This window comes from Caloenas nicobarica, chromosome 16, assembly GCF_036013445.1.
Source record: "Caloenas nicobarica isolate bCalNic1 chromosome 16, bCalNic1.hap1, whole genome shotgun sequence".
NCBI classification, from domain to species: domain Eukaryota; kingdom Metazoa; phylum Chordata; class Aves; order Columbiformes; family Columbidae; genus Caloenas; species Caloenas nicobarica.
Genome location: NC_088260.1, coordinates 1,552,057 through 1,570,945, shown reverse-complemented (window position 1 = coordinate 1,570,945; position 18,889 = coordinate 1,552,057). Strand labels below are relative to the sequence as shown.

The window sequence follows — 18,889 nt, the reverse complement described above, 5'->3', positions numbered from 1 at the left end:
GGAGTTAAAGCTGTGCCATTGAGGTGGGGTTTTATTGACTGAAGTGTAAAGAGAGAAGAAATATTCCCAGTTCCATCAAAAGCCGATGTACCCCAATGAGGTGAAACTCGTCCCTGGTGCGCTGGCTGTGCAAAGCGGAGCGGGTGAGCAGTGATGCGGGGTTCTGCACGGTGCTGCTCGCTGGGAGGATGGAGCTGGCAGCTCGGGCTACATCTGCTGCAGCAAAATGTTCTGCAAACACCCAAAACTCTGCGATTACCACCCGTGCCTGTATATAATACAGATATGTGAGAAACGGCTGTGGGAAAAGTAGTCTCTTGCAATAGACAAGTTTTAGTATATTTTACGTTTAGTAAATATGGGTACACTGTTATATTTAATGCCACAGGAAAGAATCTAAAAGGATTAAAGTACATTTGACACAGAGCAGCACCTTCCATTTGCCCTGCTGTCAATCTGCTTAAAACACCCGGTCCGATGGAAACCGTGAAGGTTTTGTCCCTGATGTGCTGCTGTGAGAAAGGATGACCTGGAAGGTGAAGATAAAATGGCAGCATGTGCCCTAAAATCTTGACCCCTTGAAGTTAAGAGCAAACCTCTTCCAGCTGAAGTGGGCTCAGCCTTTATCTTTGGTCCAACAGCTCAGAGGCTGCCCACGATGAACCTTTATCCTTCATTGCCCTCATCTGCAAGATGGGATTAAAGGTTGAGGTGGAGTGCGAAGCATCTTCCAGAAACAGGAGGAAGGTGGCTGAGGTCCCCTGGCTGCTATGGGATGATGCCACCTGGGCAGGAGAGGTGGCACATGGATAGGACATAGGATTGAGCCATGGAGCTGCAGGCTGTAAGGCTCCCGTGCAAACTGTGCCACAGAGAGGGACAGTGTTTGTGCTGAGCAGCCGTTACAGAGCCCAAAGCCTCTAGAAAGTCCTCTCAAGTGCTGGAGTATTTGTCAGTCATAAGCCCAAACCTGGTTGATGTCTATTACTGGGGTCAGTGAACTTGTTCTGGCAGTTTTCACCCCGTCACAGCTGTCACTGCAGCAGCTGCTCGCCCCGAGGGCTGGAGGCTTTTCCGAAACTCCAGAATTTTCAGCTATGGCTGCACGGTCCCCTCAGTCCCGCATGGACATGCTGCCTCTGGTCCCTCCCGAGGATCGCTGTGACCTGCCCACAGTCATGTCAACTGCCAAGAGAAATGACCCCTAATAAGAAGAGATTCTGGAGCTGCTTAGCAGGAAATTACTACGTGTGATGTTGCTAAGCAATGTCAGGCTGGCCTGGCTGCCCGGGATAACGCTTCTCTGCTGGAAAACCCGGGGAAGGTCGAGGGGTGTTCGGCGGCTGCTGTTTTCTCCTCAGAGCTGTGGATTCTGGGCTTGAGCAAATAATAATCCTTGTCTCATCGGTGCTGGTGTGACAGATATCGGAGGTGGGAAGGAGATCTCCCCTGAGAGCAGCAGCAGCTGTGGGATGGACAGGACGAGGCGGGGGCAGCAGCAGATGCACAGATGAGTGAATCCTGCGAAGGGGAGAGGGACGGACAGAGAGGGGAAACCACCCCCCGGGAGATGGGGGCTCTGTGGCAAGGTGGCCGTGGGCTTCTTTCCAAAGTGACGTTAAATGGTGAGTGGGAGCTCCTGCCCTCTGCAAACCCCCTCCCTGCACCAGTGGAACCAGGGGATGGCGTTTGCTGGTATTTTGAAGAAGTTGAACTTTCCTTTATTGAAGAACAAAGCTCTTGAGCTACAGCAGTAGCTCTAGTTGGTGAGGCTCTGGGCTCTCCTCTCCAGTTTCTCTGGTGTTGGAGCGGTAATCTCAGCCTGGCTCAGGGGGACACGGGGTGGTGCGAACTTGCCTGCGGGAAGCAAGGTCTCCCTGTCGATTCTCTTTAGTCTGTTTCTTCTGGACAAAGATTTCTTCGCTGTTTTCCTCTAGTCCTGTCTGATGTTAAATATCTCCTGAAGCAGCTACAGTTCATTACTGAATTAATCTATTCGTGCAGAAGGTTGTCATATCAGTGTCCATTATAACTTTGTCCCAGCAGCATCTAGAAGCAATTTTTCATCTCTGCCAATTCTTCATTATTTCCATTTCTTATTTATTTTAAAAAATAAACAAAAACATTTACCGTCTCTTTTTATAAACAATTTACAGATCATTTCCAAAACTGTTGAGTGTATTAATGTGCTAGTAGGAAGTGGGGAGCGCAGGTGCTAAGTCTGAAGTACATTTTCACCCCGAACTGGCAGGAGCTGGAGATGTCAGGGTGTCCCCTGCCATCTGGCATGTCAGAGCATGTGGCAGATCCACAGCCCCCAGGGGAGCACACACGGCAGAGGCTACAGGATCCCATTATGCTGTTCACGGGGACAATCCAGACATTTGTCTTGCCGAGACTGGATATCAGTTGGAGATACACCAACGACACAGTGCTTTCCACAGCACCCTAAAAACCTCGGAGGAGGAGGCTGGTACTTACAGAAACGTTGGTGCTTAGGAAGAAGCGTGTCGGAAAGCTTCCAGCCAGACGGAGACACAAAGCTGAGAGGGGGCAAACCCGCGCCCCGGGGCTGAGCGCTCCCGCAGCCGCAGCGCGGGGAGCGCTCCCGGTGCTCGGCGCGGAGCCGCCCCCTCCCCGCCGGAGCGCGGACACCGCCCCCCTCATTAGCATCCCTTCCTCCTCCTCCTCCTCCTCCTCCCGCCGCCGCCGGCCGGGCGCACAGGGGTGCATGGCAGGAGCGGCGGAGCCGCGGCGGCCCCGGGCAGCGGCAGCAGCAGCAGCCGCCGCCGAGCCGCGCTCCGCTCCGCGGCAGCGCCCGAAGCAACTTTCTCGCTCCGCGGGGTGCGGGAGCGGGGCGATGTGACCGCGCAACCGCCGCCCCGCAGCCGTCCCGGCGGCGGAGCCTCTCCGGCGGAGCAGCGCGGAGCGGAGCAACGCGGAGCGGATCGGATCGGAGTCTCCCCGGCGGCGGGGAGCGGCGCGGAACCTCCGCGGCGGAGCAGCGCGGAACCGAGCGGAACCTCCCCGGCGGAGCGGAGCCCCCGCCTCCGCCTCCGTCCCCGGCGGCGCCCGCAGCCCGGGGCGGGAGCGCGGATGCGGCGCGGAGCCCGGCGGCCCGGCGGAGCCCAGCGCGGGGCCGGGGCCGGGCCCTGCCGGGGCGGGGGGCGCGGGGCGCGGGGGGATGCTGAGCCCCGCCGCCCGGCACCGCGCCCGCCGCCGGGAGATGCTCCTCGTGGTCGCCCTGTGGCTGGCGTGGCAAGAAGCGCCCGCGGCGCCGACCCCCGCGGCGGACGACATCACCCGGGGAGTTGTGAGTTATGCGCGACCCCCCGCTCCTCTCCGCTCCCACCCCGACCGGCCCCCGCCTCTCCGCACCCCCAGCCCCCGGGCATCGCCGGCCCCCGCGGCGCTGGCCGAGCTCCGGCGGCTGGAGATGCCCCTCGGAGCGCCCGGCTGCCCGGTGCCCCTTTACACCCGGTGCCCCTTTACACCCGGTGCCCCTTTACACCCGGTGCCCCTCTCCCTCTCTACGTGGTGCTTCTCATTACACCTGCTGCTCCCCCGCGCTAAGTGGAGGGTCCATCTCACGCCACGTACCCACTGCACAAAGCCCTTTTGAAGCCAGTGCCTCCCCCTCCCTTGCACCCGCTGTGCGGTGCATCCCCTTGCAACCGTTGCACACAACCCTTGCACCCACTGCATGGTGTCTCCCCTGCACCCACTACGCCGTGTCCCCCTGCACCCCACTGTGGTAGCCCAACTTTCCCCCAGCCTGGCACCCGTGGGGTGATGGCCCCACCAGCGTTCCCACATGGATGGTGATTTCTCAGGCACTGAGAAAGGGCTGGCCTCTCTCAAGGGCTCTCCGCCTGCGGTGGAGCCACCCGAACTCCTGCCAGCAAGCAGGATAAAATGACATGTTTGGTGTCAGAGCCATCCCCGGGGAGTGGGACGCGCTCGGGGATGCGTTAGGGACTGGTGTTAGGCGTAGGGTTGACCCCACTGCAGTCTGCACAGCGTGGGCATCCTTGTGGTCCTGCTTCTCTGCTCACAGGTATCTGCACGGTTTGCAGGGAGGTGACAGGCTTTAGCAGGCAGGGAGGGTCATGTTCCTGCCAGGTCACAGTGCCAGCAGGTCCATACAGCTCTACTCCATCCTCTCCGAGAGGGGAGACGTGGGGGCTTTTCTCCCGGAGGAGGAAAAGTTTCTTATCGCTGATACCAACCGTAGCTCAGAGAGAAGAAATGCCATGACTGCCTCAAACCTGGGTGTCGGGAAGCTGGCTGTGGCTGTGCACGGCAAAGCAGTCCTGGGGCTGGACTGGCTGATTTAGAGAAATTCCCTGAAATTCAACGAATTTTAAAACGCTGCCTGTGCGCCGCTGTGAAGGCGCGACGGAGGGTTTGCAGCACGACAGGTTATCTAACGAGCAGGGCTCACGCGGAGCAGTGCGCCAGGACGCTGCCGCCCAGGCTCCACCGCCCAGCGCGGGCTCCGGCTCTAACACCTGCTCGGAAGGACAAAGCATATCGTTCCACATCGGTTCCTAGCAGAATAGAAAATGTGGGGGGAATGAGGCACATCTGCATTATTACGGTGCATTTGCTTCCCTGTATAACCAAATGTTAAAGCTGGAATTAATATTTCATGCAAACAGCATACAAATTGGTGTATTCTGCCCCAATCAATTTGACTCAAACTTTGACCTGCTTTTACCCTTGCTGCCATACATGCTGCATTCAGCTTTTACAGGTTAAATGTTACTACTCGAGTGAGCTTATTAGTTTTCGCTGACGGCTTCCAGGCATTAAGGGACCTTTTTTTTGTCCTGGACTGGATGTGAGTGGTAGCTTAAAACCACGCTGAAGAGCTGTGGCAGCCTCGTGAAGCAAAGGGTGCCGGGGACGGTAATAACTGTGCAGAACTGGACTGCAGGAGAAGGGGATTACGGAGTCCTGTGTTAAAACCAAACCCTATTTAGCCTGGGGGGCGTAGAGCAGATGATGTCGGATGGTGTCTGGGTGATTTCTCCCCTCCGGTGGGTGGGTTTGCTGGGGTAAATACACCTCTGGCTGGAGACGGAGCTGGTGGGACTAGGAAGGGGGTTGATTGTAAAGCAGGTTTGTGTTGATGGCCTCTAATGAGCAGCAGGGAGCAGAAAATGCCAGGTATTTTCAGAGGTGTTTGTCAGGAAAATACCACTGTGTGGGAAGTGAGAGCTTTAAGAAGAATTATTTGACATCCACTTTATGAAGCAACTAAGAAATTAAAGGTCTGTGATGCATTTCAATCAAATATTTGAAAACTAGGAAGCGTGAAACCATGGCAATAGAGAGCTCCGCTAACCTTTGAAAATTATATCCAGCAATTCTCTGCAGTAAATAGAGCACAATGTCAACAGAGCTTTTACATCCCAAACAGCCCCCCCTTGCAGCTGAGAGGCTTTCGGTGCCACAGGACTGCGCCTCCGAGCTGCGTCCTCTGCTCCAGTCCTGCCATCGGTTTGTTTTAAGTGAAACAGTGATGCTGGGCCAAATTAAAGTTCAGCAAAAGGAAAGAGGGCTATAATTCAAAGGCAGTTCTTGTTAGAGTGCTGCCCAAAGCAATATAATATTGAATGATTCTCCAGATTTCATTAGTAGTGGAATATCCTGCCCAGTTTATAAATCTAGCTTGATTATTAATGTTTTTATTGTTCTCCATTAGCTGCTCCAACAAAGAGAGCATAAAATAGCAGATGGAACCGAGCTTGACTTGAGTGTTTCCCTTGAATTTTAGTACGTTGCTTTTGAGATTTACTACTTTGCATTTGCACTGCTGCCTTTACAGTAAACCCGCCAACCCCTCCTCACCGCAGTGCCCAATGTTCACAAATTGCATCTTTTTATGGCTGTTGGACTTGAGTGTCTCAGGGGTGCGAGCAGCAAAAACTTTATACGTGTTAGTAGTAACCGAGTAATAAGAGCTCTCACTTGACTGGGCTTCGAAGCAGGTCTGAAGACAGGTCTACCTTCAGGTTTTATTTTTCAGAAGAGCTGGCTCGGTGGAGTTCGTACACTGGAGGTGTTGATCTGGAGACCCGCTGGGTCGTAGAGGAGCTGGATGTTAAACAGGCTGGGCTGCGTTACTGCCGCTGCGGGCACGGCAGCCGTGCCACGGGACACCGGGCAGTGGGCAAAAGCCGCGGCTTGGGGATGGACCCAGGTCCAACACTGAGCAAGCTTGGCCCCGAGCAAGACGCTTTGCCCCAGGGAGAGACACTGCCCCAGCGCTGGAGTTGCAGGATGGGAGGTGGTGGTGGCATCACCGACATCGTCCCTCATGGACATGGGCTCTGGCATCAGTGGCCAAGGGATTCAGGAGCGCCGGGAACGTTTCAGTTTGGTTGCAAGAGCGTGGGTGCAAAAAGGACTAGTGTGAGCTGCTTTTTCCTGTCTGCGTGGTCAGGGGTGATGGGGAAGGTCTGCGTGTGCCCCCCAGGCGTTTCTCCAGCTGGGGATTGCTGGGCATTCCTGGGGGCTTGCGTATGAGCGGTGCCTCCCTCAGCCTCCCGCTCACAAAGCCCCTCTGTGTGCTTCCCAGAGAAGTTGCTCCGGGGGGATGGAGGCATTTGCATTCATCAGTGGAGACCACAGACCCGCGTCCCCCTCCGCCATCCCAAGCGGCTCTTTGTTCAGGGCAGGGCCCTCGCTTTTGTGGCAGCTCCTCATTTGAATGACAAGGGTGTGCTTGTGGGGAGAGCTGAGGGGCACAGAGCCCTGCGAGCCGTGGGGTGGGCTGGGGGGACAGACAGAGGTTCCTCTGTGTCCCCACCTCGGGGAGCGGAGGGGCAGGAGGAGCAGCAGTTCCTACGCGTCTGTGCCCCGCGTCTCCCAGGTGCTGAATTTCAAAGCGGAATCCAGCCCACGCCTGGGGAACGGCCCCTTCCTGCTGGTTCTGGGGTGATTTCCCTGTCCGTGGGAGGGCAGGAGCATCCCGCTGCTGCCAGATGTGCAGCCACATGTGTCAGTCCAGTCGTGCTCCTGCCTGTCCTGGGATCAGCCAGGAACTCTCCTAAATTGCTGCATTTCAGCACCTGGGGCCAGGCACGGTGTCCCTGAGACATGGCTTCCCTCCTGGTTCAAAGCTGGGGATAATTAGCCCTCTTAAAGTGAAATTCTTGTATGGAAATAGGCTGTTCCCTCACAGTGGAAACTACCAAACTCGTAACCTTCTGTTTCTGCTAATGGGGAAATTAAAAATTGATAATCCCAGTTGGAGCTTCATTCAGCCTTCTAAAACGGCAAGTCTTTCAGGACAAAATGCTCAGTAGATTCCCTGAACAATAATGCATTCAGGCCAATGGTGTTGGAGAGAGGAGCTTTGCTTGGCCCCGCTGCCATTAACGCACTTCACTCCCTTCCATGTGGAGTAGTGGCCATCCCGGGTCCATGAATTCCCTCCAAGAAAGTTCAGCTACCATGTTAAAAAAGAAAAAAAAAAAAAGTGCCGCTGGTTACATTTTTAAGGTACTTCTTAAAGCCAAAGTACAATGCAAACTAAATTACTTGACAAAAGGCTGGCTGGAAGCTTTCAAATAGACAGGCTCCTGTGGAAGCATTTAATCTGGTATTAAAGCCCTGGCTGGTTTGAACCGCCGCTTCCTTTTCAGATTTGAGCACCCCAGATGCAGCAATGCAATTTCCTCCTGAGCTTGGCTGCTCTTGTGTGCCCGGCTGGGTGAATTACCCAGCATAGTTAAGGTAAATTACCCGCTTTAATGAGACTCAGCCTTCAGGAGGGGCGCCGGGCAGGTGGGTGAAGTCCTGCCGGCGTTGGGGACGTCCCCATGGTTGGTGCTGGGGATGGAGCGGGTGGGATCCCACCTTGGCCTCGTTCTTCATCCCTGGGTGCTGTTGGGGGGTAGAAGCAGCAGGTGGCTGGCAGGACCCCCGGCTGGACCCCGCCGTCCCAGGGCAGCGTGCGGTGGGGCTGCCCCTCTGCACCCTCCTGTCGTCCCTAAAAACTCGGGGGGCTCTCGCAAGGGAGGTCGCTGCCTGCGTGTGCCTACCCGACAACCTACGATATTTCATTATTCTCCCTCATTAAATTAAACTTGCAAAGAGGTGATGTGAAACACGGTGCGTTCCCACCCCCTGGCATCAGACAGCGCTCTCCCGGTTTGGGGTCTGGGTGTGACTCACTGGTGGGACCACGCGTGTTGGTCCCGCCGAGGACACGGGGGTGACATGGGGGTGACGTGGGTGACGTCGTCACAAAACCAGGGCCTTGGATGTCTCTGACACGCCGCTTTGTCCCTGCCGGTTCATTAGTGCCAGCGGCCGCTCGCTCTGACTCATCGCCGGGGCCGCGCACTAATTTCTCATTATTTACTCGTTGGCAAAAGCGCTGCCGGAATGGGTTGTGCGGCTCCAGGAAAGGTCAGGCTGCAGCTGAGGGAACCTTTATTTCTGGATGCGGTGGAGCAGACGTGTACCCTGTGTGGGTCCCGGGTCCTCGCTGGCCTCGCAGAGGTGGCACCGGGGGGGGGAAAGCCCTCGCGTCTCGGATGCCAATCACCGGCCGACGGTAAACCTGGGCCACCACGTCGTCGCTCTTTAAAGTGTCGCGTTCAGAGGAAAGCTGCACTTGAAAGCCAAGGATTTGCTTTCAAAATAACCCAAGATCTGACAGCAACAGTTCTCAAAATGGTTTCTTTAATCAAAACCACTTTAAATGGGTAGATTTGGGAGTTTTGGGAGCTCTTGCTGCTGCACGCGTGCAGCTGCATGTGTCTTCTTTGTCCCAGATTTTTATGAGGATTGTCTCTGATTTCTGGGTCAGAGAATTAAGAGATTTGATGTTATATTGGAAAAAAAACAAAACAAAACAAACAAACAACAAAAACAAACCCACACCAAACCACATATGCAAAGTTAAATCCGGTGCAAAACAAAGCAGACGTGCGGGGGCGAGCAGAAGAAGCTGCTGAAGGACCAGGGAGTTTTAGATGAGCATAATGAGAAACTGCCTTTGACAGCAGGTTTGTTCAGAGGAAAGTCCTGCCGTGACTGACGTGGACTAAATGCCGATGTTCAGCGAGGAGTGTGGTCTTCAGATGGGACTCTGGCAGTTTGAGCAGCCATGATGATTTAATAGAAAAGAACCCGATTAAATCTGAGGAATTTCCTGCATCAGAATAAACCATGTGCACAGAAAATCGTTCTTCCAAGAAATCTGGAGATGATCTACAGCTCCTGGCGAGAACGATCCGAATACAGTGATTTGGAAAGTGTATTCAGGATTTTTTTCCTGATTTTCTCCAGAGGGAGTCTCTGCCTGTTGACTGGCAGTGGTCAGGTGCAGTTCTTCACACTGGCTGACATATTATTTCATCCTGACAATATTGATCTTTTGGGTGAACAAAAGCAATTTTACCCGTGTCACAGGGTCCTTGCTTGAAGGTGATGGACATGTTTGGATTATATTGTCTTGTCGTTTAACAAACCCCAACTGGCATCTCCTGTGGTTGCGCTCCCGGCTGCTGAAGATCACCCGACAGCGCAGGTGCTGCCGTTTCGTCTGGATTTGCTCTGCCATCTGAGTGTGTCCTACACGGCCCACTACACACATCTTTAAGGATGCAGGACAGAAGGTTCCCTCATCCAAAATCCAAGTGGGAGATGAGAGATCTGGACTGCTTCACCCACACGTCTTCATTTGCGGAGGCAGCCTGTCCCACACCATGGTGGAGACATTTAATCCCATCCCGGTTCCCCAGGGCCTCCATCCCAAACCACCCAACTCGGGATTTTTCCACATCCCATCAAATGCCCCTCGCTGGAGATGGCAGACTACCAGGACATCAAAAGGAAAGTTCATGGGCTGTTGCCAGACTTTGGGGATCTCGCTGTCTTTTTTGAGGCTGGGGAGGCAGATCCGAGAGTGGTGTTGGGACCAAGGGAGCAGCCGAACCCTGGAGAGGACCTGGATGGGATAAAAGGATAGAAAAGACCCGTGTGCGAGGAAGGGGTTCCCATGGGATCGCTTTTGAGAGGAAAGCCTGGAAACATTCATCTGATGAAGCATGCAGCTGATTGGCAGCTCTAGACGTTCCAAAACACCGCGAGCTATAGGCTTTACTGCTTGTTCTCCGGCTTTGGCTGTCTACGCATCAGTCAACCCTTCACGAAGATTGGTTTTTCTTGGTGAGATGTCTCATGCAGAAATACCACTGCTGACATCGTGGCTGAAATACATCTCAGGAGATGGGTTTTTGTGTTTCCCTCGGAGTCAAAGCTGTGAGTCCCGGAGCTGCGGGGCAGCTCTGCTGGGCCTTCTCAAAGGCCCGTCATTACCAAAAACTTGGCGGTCTGCTTGGCTGAAGAGTGTCACACAAGAAAATGTTCCTTTCGTCCTATTGTAGCTCCTGGGAAGTCTGGTTATAGACCCCAAGGAGAGCACAAGGAGCAAAAAGATACCATGACTGCTAGAGACAATGCCACCAAGACTCCAGATCTAATTACCTGTAAGCTCTGGAGGTGATGAATTCAGCCTTTGGGAAAGGGTGTCAGGTCTCATTTATCACTGAGCAAGAGAGAAACAAAGCAGTCTCTCTTGTTTTTCTTGAGCTGACCATGTGGGATCTCCTCCGGAGATACTGCAGCCACTATTAGTTCTGTCCTGGCTGGTGCTTGGCCGGGGCTGCGCCTTTGCCAGGGCACGTGGTGGGAGCACGGGGAGCTGCCACCAGCCCACGGGCTTGTTCCCACCTTGTTACTTGTGGTTATTTTGTCATTGCTGTTCCTTCTTCGTGCTCCCTGCCCCTCCGGCACATCCTCCAACAGAAGGGCAGTCAGCGATGCTGCTCCAGAAGCATCTTCGCTCCTTTGATAAATTCTCTGCATGAAATTGACTTTTATTTTCTTGTTTGTCCCCCATTTTGTTGCTACTTGGCAAATTCCCCGTTGCTCTTTACCAAGCCATGCTGTCTCTACCTTTGCATCCTTCATGTCAGAGATGCGTTTTTGTTCAAAAGCGAGAGAAAATTGGGTTCACAAAAGGGAAATCCCTCATAGACAAGCCTGTGAAATGGCAACGTGTTTATATAAAGGCGTAGTTAAAGAGAGGTAGGTGATCTGGGACTTTTGCCACATTCTGTTTATGCTGCAGAAATGGATCCTTCAGCTCTGATCAATGAGACTCTGAAATGAGGAATAATCTTGCACGGCCTCAGCCGGCACTGAAGTGTACAGCAATCCAGTTCTTCCTCCCGGGCTGGATGCATGTCATATTTCATGACAGATTGACAGCCCTGTCAGACAATCTGTTGCTGTTTTAGCATTTCTAATACACCTCGTGCTTTGGTACGCACTCAGTGTCCAGCAAGATCAAGATAATCTGGAGGAAATCAGCTGTGATGCTGCAGGGTCTGCTGGAGCCAGGGGCCGGGCATCCGTGGGAGCTGGGCCTGCCCTGCCTGCAGCTGTGGGATGCAGCTCTCCCAGGTGATGCTCTGCGGTGACTTCTGCCTTCTGGACACCAGGCTGGGGTAGGTGTGTGCCCCCTGGGTCTGCTCTGCAAAGCCCACCGCTGCGCTGGGCCAGCTCTTTTCATCCGTGCGTCTGTTCCTGGGGGCTTTTGGGCCTTTCCCTGCATCTGGGTTTGCTGGGAGCCCAACAGGACCCTGCGAGCGAAGCTGTTTCCCCAGAGGAGCAGCTCCTGAGGGTTTGTGCTCCCTGCCTGGGATGCGGAGGGTGGAGGAGATGGGTGATGGTGGGTGCCCCTCCACACCCACCAGAAAAGGGCCATTCCCCTCCCTGCAGCCCCTTGGTGTTAACAGAGCTATTCCTGAAAATCACCTTTTTGAGCAAAAAGGTTTCCTTTCTGCAATAGCAAATGTCTCAGAGAGGCAGCACTCCAGAGCCGAGATCCCGCAGCCTTTGCAGGGAGCTCTCCTGGGAGATGAACATCAACCACTTTTCTTCTGCAGCCAAGATCCCTGAGCCCCTGTGGTGCCCCAGCTCCTGCTGCCGCGGGGCGGTGGGAGGGGCCCGGGCTGCCTGGGGACAGCGCTGCGGCACCGTCGGTGTCGTGCCGGTGCCCTCTTGTGGAAACTGGGAAAATATCCGAGAAAATCGGTTGGTGCTGGGCTGGGTGCGGAGGTTGGACACCCACCCGTGGGCGCAGGGCCCGGCTGCCGTTTTATTGCCGTTATTAATAGAGGGTGAGGGAAATGGTATTTGCTTACTTAGCCTGGGAGGCAGGGGCTCCCAGCATTGGTCACTAAATCACTGCATGGCCACAGTGGCCCGTGCTTTACGTGGATACAGTTTGCAAAACGCCTTCTGTGCCTCCTTGCTCTTATTTTGCTGTAATTGCCTTTTACCTTGCAGCAAATACTATTATCAACAGCTGCACAAACTGTGACTTTCTTAATGAAATGGCACACAGTGGTACTGAGCACACCCCGAGTATTTCCCATGGACACAGCACAGGCACAGACCCGCTGCTGCCCGTCTGCGGCGGCTCTGCCGCTCTCCTTGGGAAGGTTTCGTCCCGCTGTGGCTGCCTCTTGAAGAGTTAGAGTGTGAACGTGCCCGTGGGACCGCGGTGCCCACACGCTGGCTCTCGGCAGCACAGCACCGTCCCTCTGTTGCACTCAGGCTGCTCTGGCCACAGAAGGTGATGATTAATAAATAGCTGCCCTGGAGCAAACCTGTGGGTGCCAGGCATCTTCTGATCCCGCTGACGCCTTCCGTCCAGGTCCGTTTGTAACAGCTGGCAGAAATCGCGCTGTGCTGTGGAGGAAACGCCAGCCTTGCACCGTCGGTCTGTTTTCTGTTCTCTGTTCTGGTTTCCCAGCCATACGGGATCCCCGTGAGCCATGTGCCCGTCTCCCACCTCGGCCACAGGAACAGCTCGGGCTGTGAATCTAGCCCTGCTACAGCTTCCCAGAGTTAAAGTTCTCCTTGGTTTCTCCATGTCTCCCTCCTTTCTCATTTATTAATAGCCTCTTCCTGAAACAAACAGCTCCTCTTTTAAATTTCTAAAGTGTAGCTGTTAAACCCAATCTGTCTCCTCCTGTGTTTCCCTGGTTTGTGGTGGCTCCTCTTCCTTCCTTGCTTTCCTGGAAAGCAGTGGCTACAAAAGCCCAGCCGTGGTGGCAGGGGCCATTGGTGCCAGCCCGAGGCCATTGGTGCCAGTCCAGGGCCATTGGTGCCAGTCCAGGGCCATTGGTGCCAGTCCAGGGCCAGCGGTGCCAGCCCGAGGCCATCGGTGCCAGCCCCAGGCAGGGGCTGTGCATCATCAGAGGCGAAAGGAAGCAGGATTGCAGGAGCTTGTGTCGAATTCATCCGGAGTCCTCGGGGTGACTCGCTGTCCGTCCTGCATCGTGCCTGGCTGGGCAGTCACAGATACTCATTCTTGTTTTTCTCTTCAGAGGAATCGGTTCTCCAGGCAAGGACATCTGGTTTTCGTGTGGCTCTGGGATCATCTCTCAGCTCGCAGGTTATCTAGACCCAGACTGTATCTGAAACCTGACAGTCCTGAATTCATTTCCTTTTGGTGAGGGACAATATTGTATTACTGATGGTGCGTCCGTGGAATTTGGTATTGGCAGTCAGACTCGTTCAGAGCCGGGTTTGAACGGGGATGAGGAGCTGAGCCGTTCCTCACGTGCTCAGAGAGGCTCGGATCTCCTTCAGAGCCAAGAGATACAACTGCAGAAATTTAATTAACGTTGCAAAACCCTTTAAAGCAGAGTTCTGGCAAAATTGCCAGCTCTGCTGTGCAGGCGGGTAGGATGCCTGAGCGGCATCCACAGGGATCTGTCAAAAAATAACAAATGCTGCTTTGCCCAGAGGGTTGCAAGGACAACGGAGGAAATTGATATGGCGTGTTCTCTTCTGCCGGGGTAGCCTTGAACCCTAAAGAGAAGACTAATTGCCAGGCAGCTCCCCAGGACACGGCCTCGGGATGCTCCAAAGAGCTGGGAGTTGCTGGGGAGCAGCTGGGAGTGGGGCGATGTGCCAGCTCAGACCAGCGCGGGGAGGCTGGGGCTGCTGCAGACGTCACCTTCAGTTGCAAATTAGACTTTTATTGTTTATAGCAAAAAAAGTCACCACCTGCAGCCATGACTGAGCCTGGAGAAATAGTAAAGGCAGTGGCGGGTGGAGTAAAGTATACACCCAGCTGGTTCCTCCACAAGGGTGAGAGGGGCAGAGGGAACTGCTCAGTTGAGATAATCCCAAAACCCCAGTTTTTCAAGGGCTCACAGGTCTCCATCCACATCATCCTGGAGGAGGAGGAGCTCATTCCTGGCGGGTCCCACATGCCGTGGGAACAACATCGCTTTCTGCTGTGGTCGTGTCATCGAAGTCCAGACGGGATGTGCTCAAGACATTTGAAAAGTTGGTAACCAGAACTGGCCTTTTTTGGGGACTGTTTGACTGAAGGATTGCTGCCAGTTCCCATCCTGCCTTACCTTCAAGAGGCGTAAGGGCCTATTAGCCAGAAAAAAAAAGGGAGATTCTGCTCCTTGTTAAGAAACACAAAGGAAATTATTTGTTTCCATGGCATCAAAACAGCTGAAGGAAGCTGGTGGGCTCTGGTCTCCTCGGGCCTGACTTGCTGGCGCGCGGTGGGCTGGGAGGAAACCTCGGCAAGAGCAGCGACCGCAGCAGCTGCAAACAAGCCTTTAAGGACTCTCCTGACATAAATAAACATGGAAAATAAATGATGTCCCCGGCACTCTGCCCTCAGCTGATGGGAAACAAGCTGCATTAACACAGGAGTTCAAGAACCTGGAAGAGCTTCAAAAGAGAGGTGTCCACCAGCCCCAGGAGAAGGGGAGCGCTGCCGGCGAGCGTGCAAAACAAGGCTGTGAAATGTGGCAGAGCGCAAAACGACAGGGTGAGAAAGTACTCAAAAAATTGAATTATGAGTCACAATGGTTTTCCTGCGAGGAAGAGCAGAAAGGAGAGGAGGTGTCTGTATCCAGCAGAGGATGTGCAAGGGAAGGGCATGGGTGTCAGGTTTGTACCCCGAACTTTGGAGCTGTGACCTGGGAAAGTCGCCTGGGCTTTCTGTCTGTCACACAAGCAGTAATCGTACTTTCTCCAGGGGAATACACAGAGTTAAGATGAGGGCATATAAAGTCTTCTAGGGCACATAGCTGTGCAAGTCCCATCCTCAAAGGTGCAGAATTAGGTGACTAGGCAGAGGGGGCTGCTGGGGTGGCTCTGTTCCCACCATCATGGGTGGTTGCTCCGGCTCTTCATGCCACAAAAAACCTTGAACTTCACCCCCAGCCCACCCTGCTCTTGATCCAGGCTCCTTCCTGCTTCCCACCACTTCAGCCCATCTCCTGCTTCATCCTTTAATTAGACAGGACAGTGCGTTACCCCAGTATTCAACACGCCCTGAAAGCTTCTCTCTTACAGCAGCCTCTGGATGGACCAGAGGGGTTACCGCTTCTTTTATTCAGACTGTTGCATTTCTCCGGCTTCTCTAGAAAATTCCCTTTGTTCATTAAACGACCTGTCTGTTAGGGCCCAGATGGCTGCTTTTCTCTTGGTTTTGGAAATCGCCTGCTTGATTTCCCTGGTGCCCTGCCAGCCCTGCGCCGGGGCGGCCGCCGGGAGGGAGGCAGAACGTGCGGCGGCCGCTGGGCGCTCGCCGCCGTGCCGCGGCTGAGATGTTCTTGCAGGGCTTCCCCGGCATCGTCCCTGCCCGCAGGGACGGCTCTGGGCAGGATGGGGAGGACCAAACACTGCCACGATGCGGTGGCATGACGGCTGGGACACCCTTCCCGCTTGCTCAGGGTCTCCTGGTGACCCCGTTTCTCCCCCCTGACCTACGGAAACAGGACCCAGGGGGGCTCAGTCAGGGTGCTCCCATCCCTGACAGCCTTTTCCTATTTCCAGCACTGCGCTAGTGCCATTTCCTTGCGTTTCGAGCTCTGGATTTAACCCTTGATTTCGGTGCTCTGTGCCCGCCGTGCTGTGGCAGACACCACCGCCCGTGTGTGCCAGCGCGGGGCTGGGCACCCAAACAGCCCCCACCCGCCGGGGCCGGGATGAGGAAACCAGACAGGGCTGAAAGCCATGCCAGTGCTTTAGGCAGGTGGGGGAGTTCTGCGACCTTGGCTGGGTTTGGGGGGACGGGGAGGCTTTGCAGGAACCTGCCCTGCTCTGCTGCAGATTCAGAGCAAGAAAACCAGGCTGAGACTTCCGCAGTGCTCGAGGGAAGGCATGTTAGGATAAGGCAAGGTCTAAATATTTTTTATAGAGAGACTTCTAACATGCAGCACCATTCCAGAGAAAGTATTGTTCGGAAGGAGGGCTGGCGTGCGAAAGCAACGCGCTCTCAAGGCAGCTGACAGCAGTGCCATGCCGCGGAGGCAACGCCGTGTGGCTTTGCTCACTCGTGCATTTCACATCCCTTTCTACTCTCCTCCTAAAGCTGTTTTTACAGGAAAGGTGCCTCCAGGAAGGCAAACCTGCGAAAGTCGGTTCGGTGACTCAGCCGACGGGCGCCTGTGTTGATGTCTTAACTGCAGAAGGAGGCTCAGAACACACTAAAAGAAATCACATCTTCGCTTCATCGCAATTCCTTATTCCTTTACTGCAGGTAGCATCGCAGATCAGTAGCCTCTTTGCTGAGGAGGTGGTGGAGGCTTTTACGGAATCGTTCTCTTGCTCATTTTCACTGCCTCATCCGCTTCACGGGGCTGAGACTCCCAGTGCTGTGTTTTCAGGTGCATGTTGCTGTTTTATGTAGGAGGATGAGTTTGGAGCTGAGATGAGAGAGGGATGTGTGCACTGCAAATGCCCAGCAAGGCAGCCGGCAGCTCTGAGGGTTTGCTGGTGGGCAGAATTCACCCCTGCACAAGCTAAATCTGCTTTTCTTCCTTCAGACATAAGGCTGGTGACTGGTGGCTTGTTCGTGCTCTGCTGCATGCAGGAGGCAAGCAGCTTTCCCAGGACTATGCTTGTGCTGGATACAGTTCAGCGCAACACTCCCTAAAGCCGTCCAAAAGAATGGGTCCTAGGGTTTGATGGGCTTTGCATCGACCTTTCGTGGATTTTCAGGAAGTCATTTACGTGTTCAAGTTTTTGGCTTCCCAACCACTGAGACATGCTTGCAGTAAGTCTTCCACATTTAGTAAAAGGCTTAGAAGTCCTCTGGTTTTGTAGAAAAATGAGCACTGGGAGTTACTTCAAAAGGGATGCCAGAAGCCAGGCAGGTTTTCCTGGCATGGCTCGGTGTGCCGTGCCCATCAGCAAGGCAGGGGCAGAGCTGGGGGCACCCGAACAAGTGGCCAAGCCTGTGCTGGGCAAACGCGGCTGTTGCCGCCCGAAGTGGGGATCCGACCGCAGCTCCTGCAGCAAAAGCCCCGTCAGGTCTGCATGAAGCAGCCATCACCAGCAATGTGACGCTCCCGATAGGTGAGCGGCGAGACAGCTAATGACTTCTGCCATTTGATAAATGTTTCCTGACACTGCCAGGAGGTCATTGTATTTTCCCCAGAGCTATTTGTCTTCTCATCCCAAGTATGTTTGTGTTCCGACTGCATCCTGCCTTCCCTGCTTTGCGCGGCAGCCGCTGCCTGGGAGATGCTGCCCGTCTGGGGTGCTGGGGATGGAGGAGATGCTGCCTGTGCCGGGGGTGAGGATGGACGGAATTCAGTTCTGTGCACGCTGTGTTTGGCACTGTTGAAATTCCCCTCTGAGACGAGGCGTCCGTGGGAGTGGTGCTGCTGCCTGCACCCTCAAAAACAATGTGTTGTGTTGGAGAAGAGCCCAGGGGATGGTAGAGCATGAGAGGAAACCTCCCCAGGTGCATGACTGTCTCCCCTTGCTGCCCTCCTGCCACTGCTGGAAACCTCCACCCTGTTTTCCGAGTTGCTCCATGGGTCCAGCCTCCCAGGTGAGGTGTCTGGCAGCTCCCATAGGTGACGCAGCCGTTGTTCAGGTCCTCCTGGTGCTTTTTGGGTGTCGTGCTCCTACCTGTGCTTCCTCCGCTCACGGGCAGTGGCCCAGCAGCCTGGGGAGGTCGGCACAGGGGAAACCAAAGTCACTGTGTGCCTGGGGGACGAGCCAGCGCTGGGACCTGCTGCTGCTCCCGGGAGCAGCTGAACTGCCCAGCTGGGAGTCGGCACCGCTGGGGTTTTGCCAGCGCAATCCTGAGGCTCGGCTGCCAGCTGCGGGTTCCTTGTCCTGAGCCAAAGCTCCGCTTCGAGTAAAGCATCCCATGCTGCTGCGTGGTGGCACAGGGAAAAATTAGCTTTCCAAGCACTCCTGGACTGGTGTGCCGCTGCCCACCTGCCCGTACACGGAGCCTGATGGAGGGTGGCAGCTGAAGAATTTTGCACAGATGCAAAAATCCAAATCCAGTGAGCACCTCCCTCCCTAACACCAGCACGACACGGCTTTGCTCTGCTGGTGTCCCCCAGCCTGAGCCAGGGACCTGCACTGGAAGGAGCATTTGGTGTGTGATGCTGTGTCCGCTGGTCCCTGCGCCGCACTTTGCATCGGACATATCTTTAGCAAAACATGGAAACAGCGGACAGCTCCAGGCGGTTTTGCCTGAGAATCGATATTTTTGGCCTTATTCTCAACTAAAAGACTAACTTCAACCATTTAAAACAAAAGAAAAATAAAGCAATAAACAAAAGTCTCCAAGCGACTGAATAGCAAGACCTCGCAAATGAGATCAAGAAAGACAGAGGAGTCTGGAATTTTAATGTTGGAGGAAATGTCTTTTCCTGGATTTATTTCCCCTTGAAAGGGTGAAGCTGCTTCCAGCCAGCATGGGGGCTCCTCTCCCGGGGCGGGGGTGCCTGTGCAGAGGGCAGCAGGGAAAGGCAGGAGGCAGCCGAAGCATCCGGAGGGCTGGACCTGG

At 54.6% G+C, this 18,889-nt stretch overlaps 1 protein-coding gene across 1 annotated transcript in view; it reads left to right on the top strand.

Moving 5' to 3' along the window:
- The first annotated feature begins 3,226 nt into the window (after nucleotides 1-3,226).
- MMP17 (matrix metallopeptidase 17) overlaps nucleotides 3,227-18,889 on the top strand; it is a 55,249-nt gene continuing 39,586 nt past the window's right edge. The window contains exon 1 of the mRNA XM_065646516.1: nucleotides 3,227-3,313. Coding sequence (XP_065502588.1) covers nucleotides 3,227-3,313 — 87 coding nt within the window. The remainder of the gene's footprint in view (nucleotides 3,314-18,889) is intronic.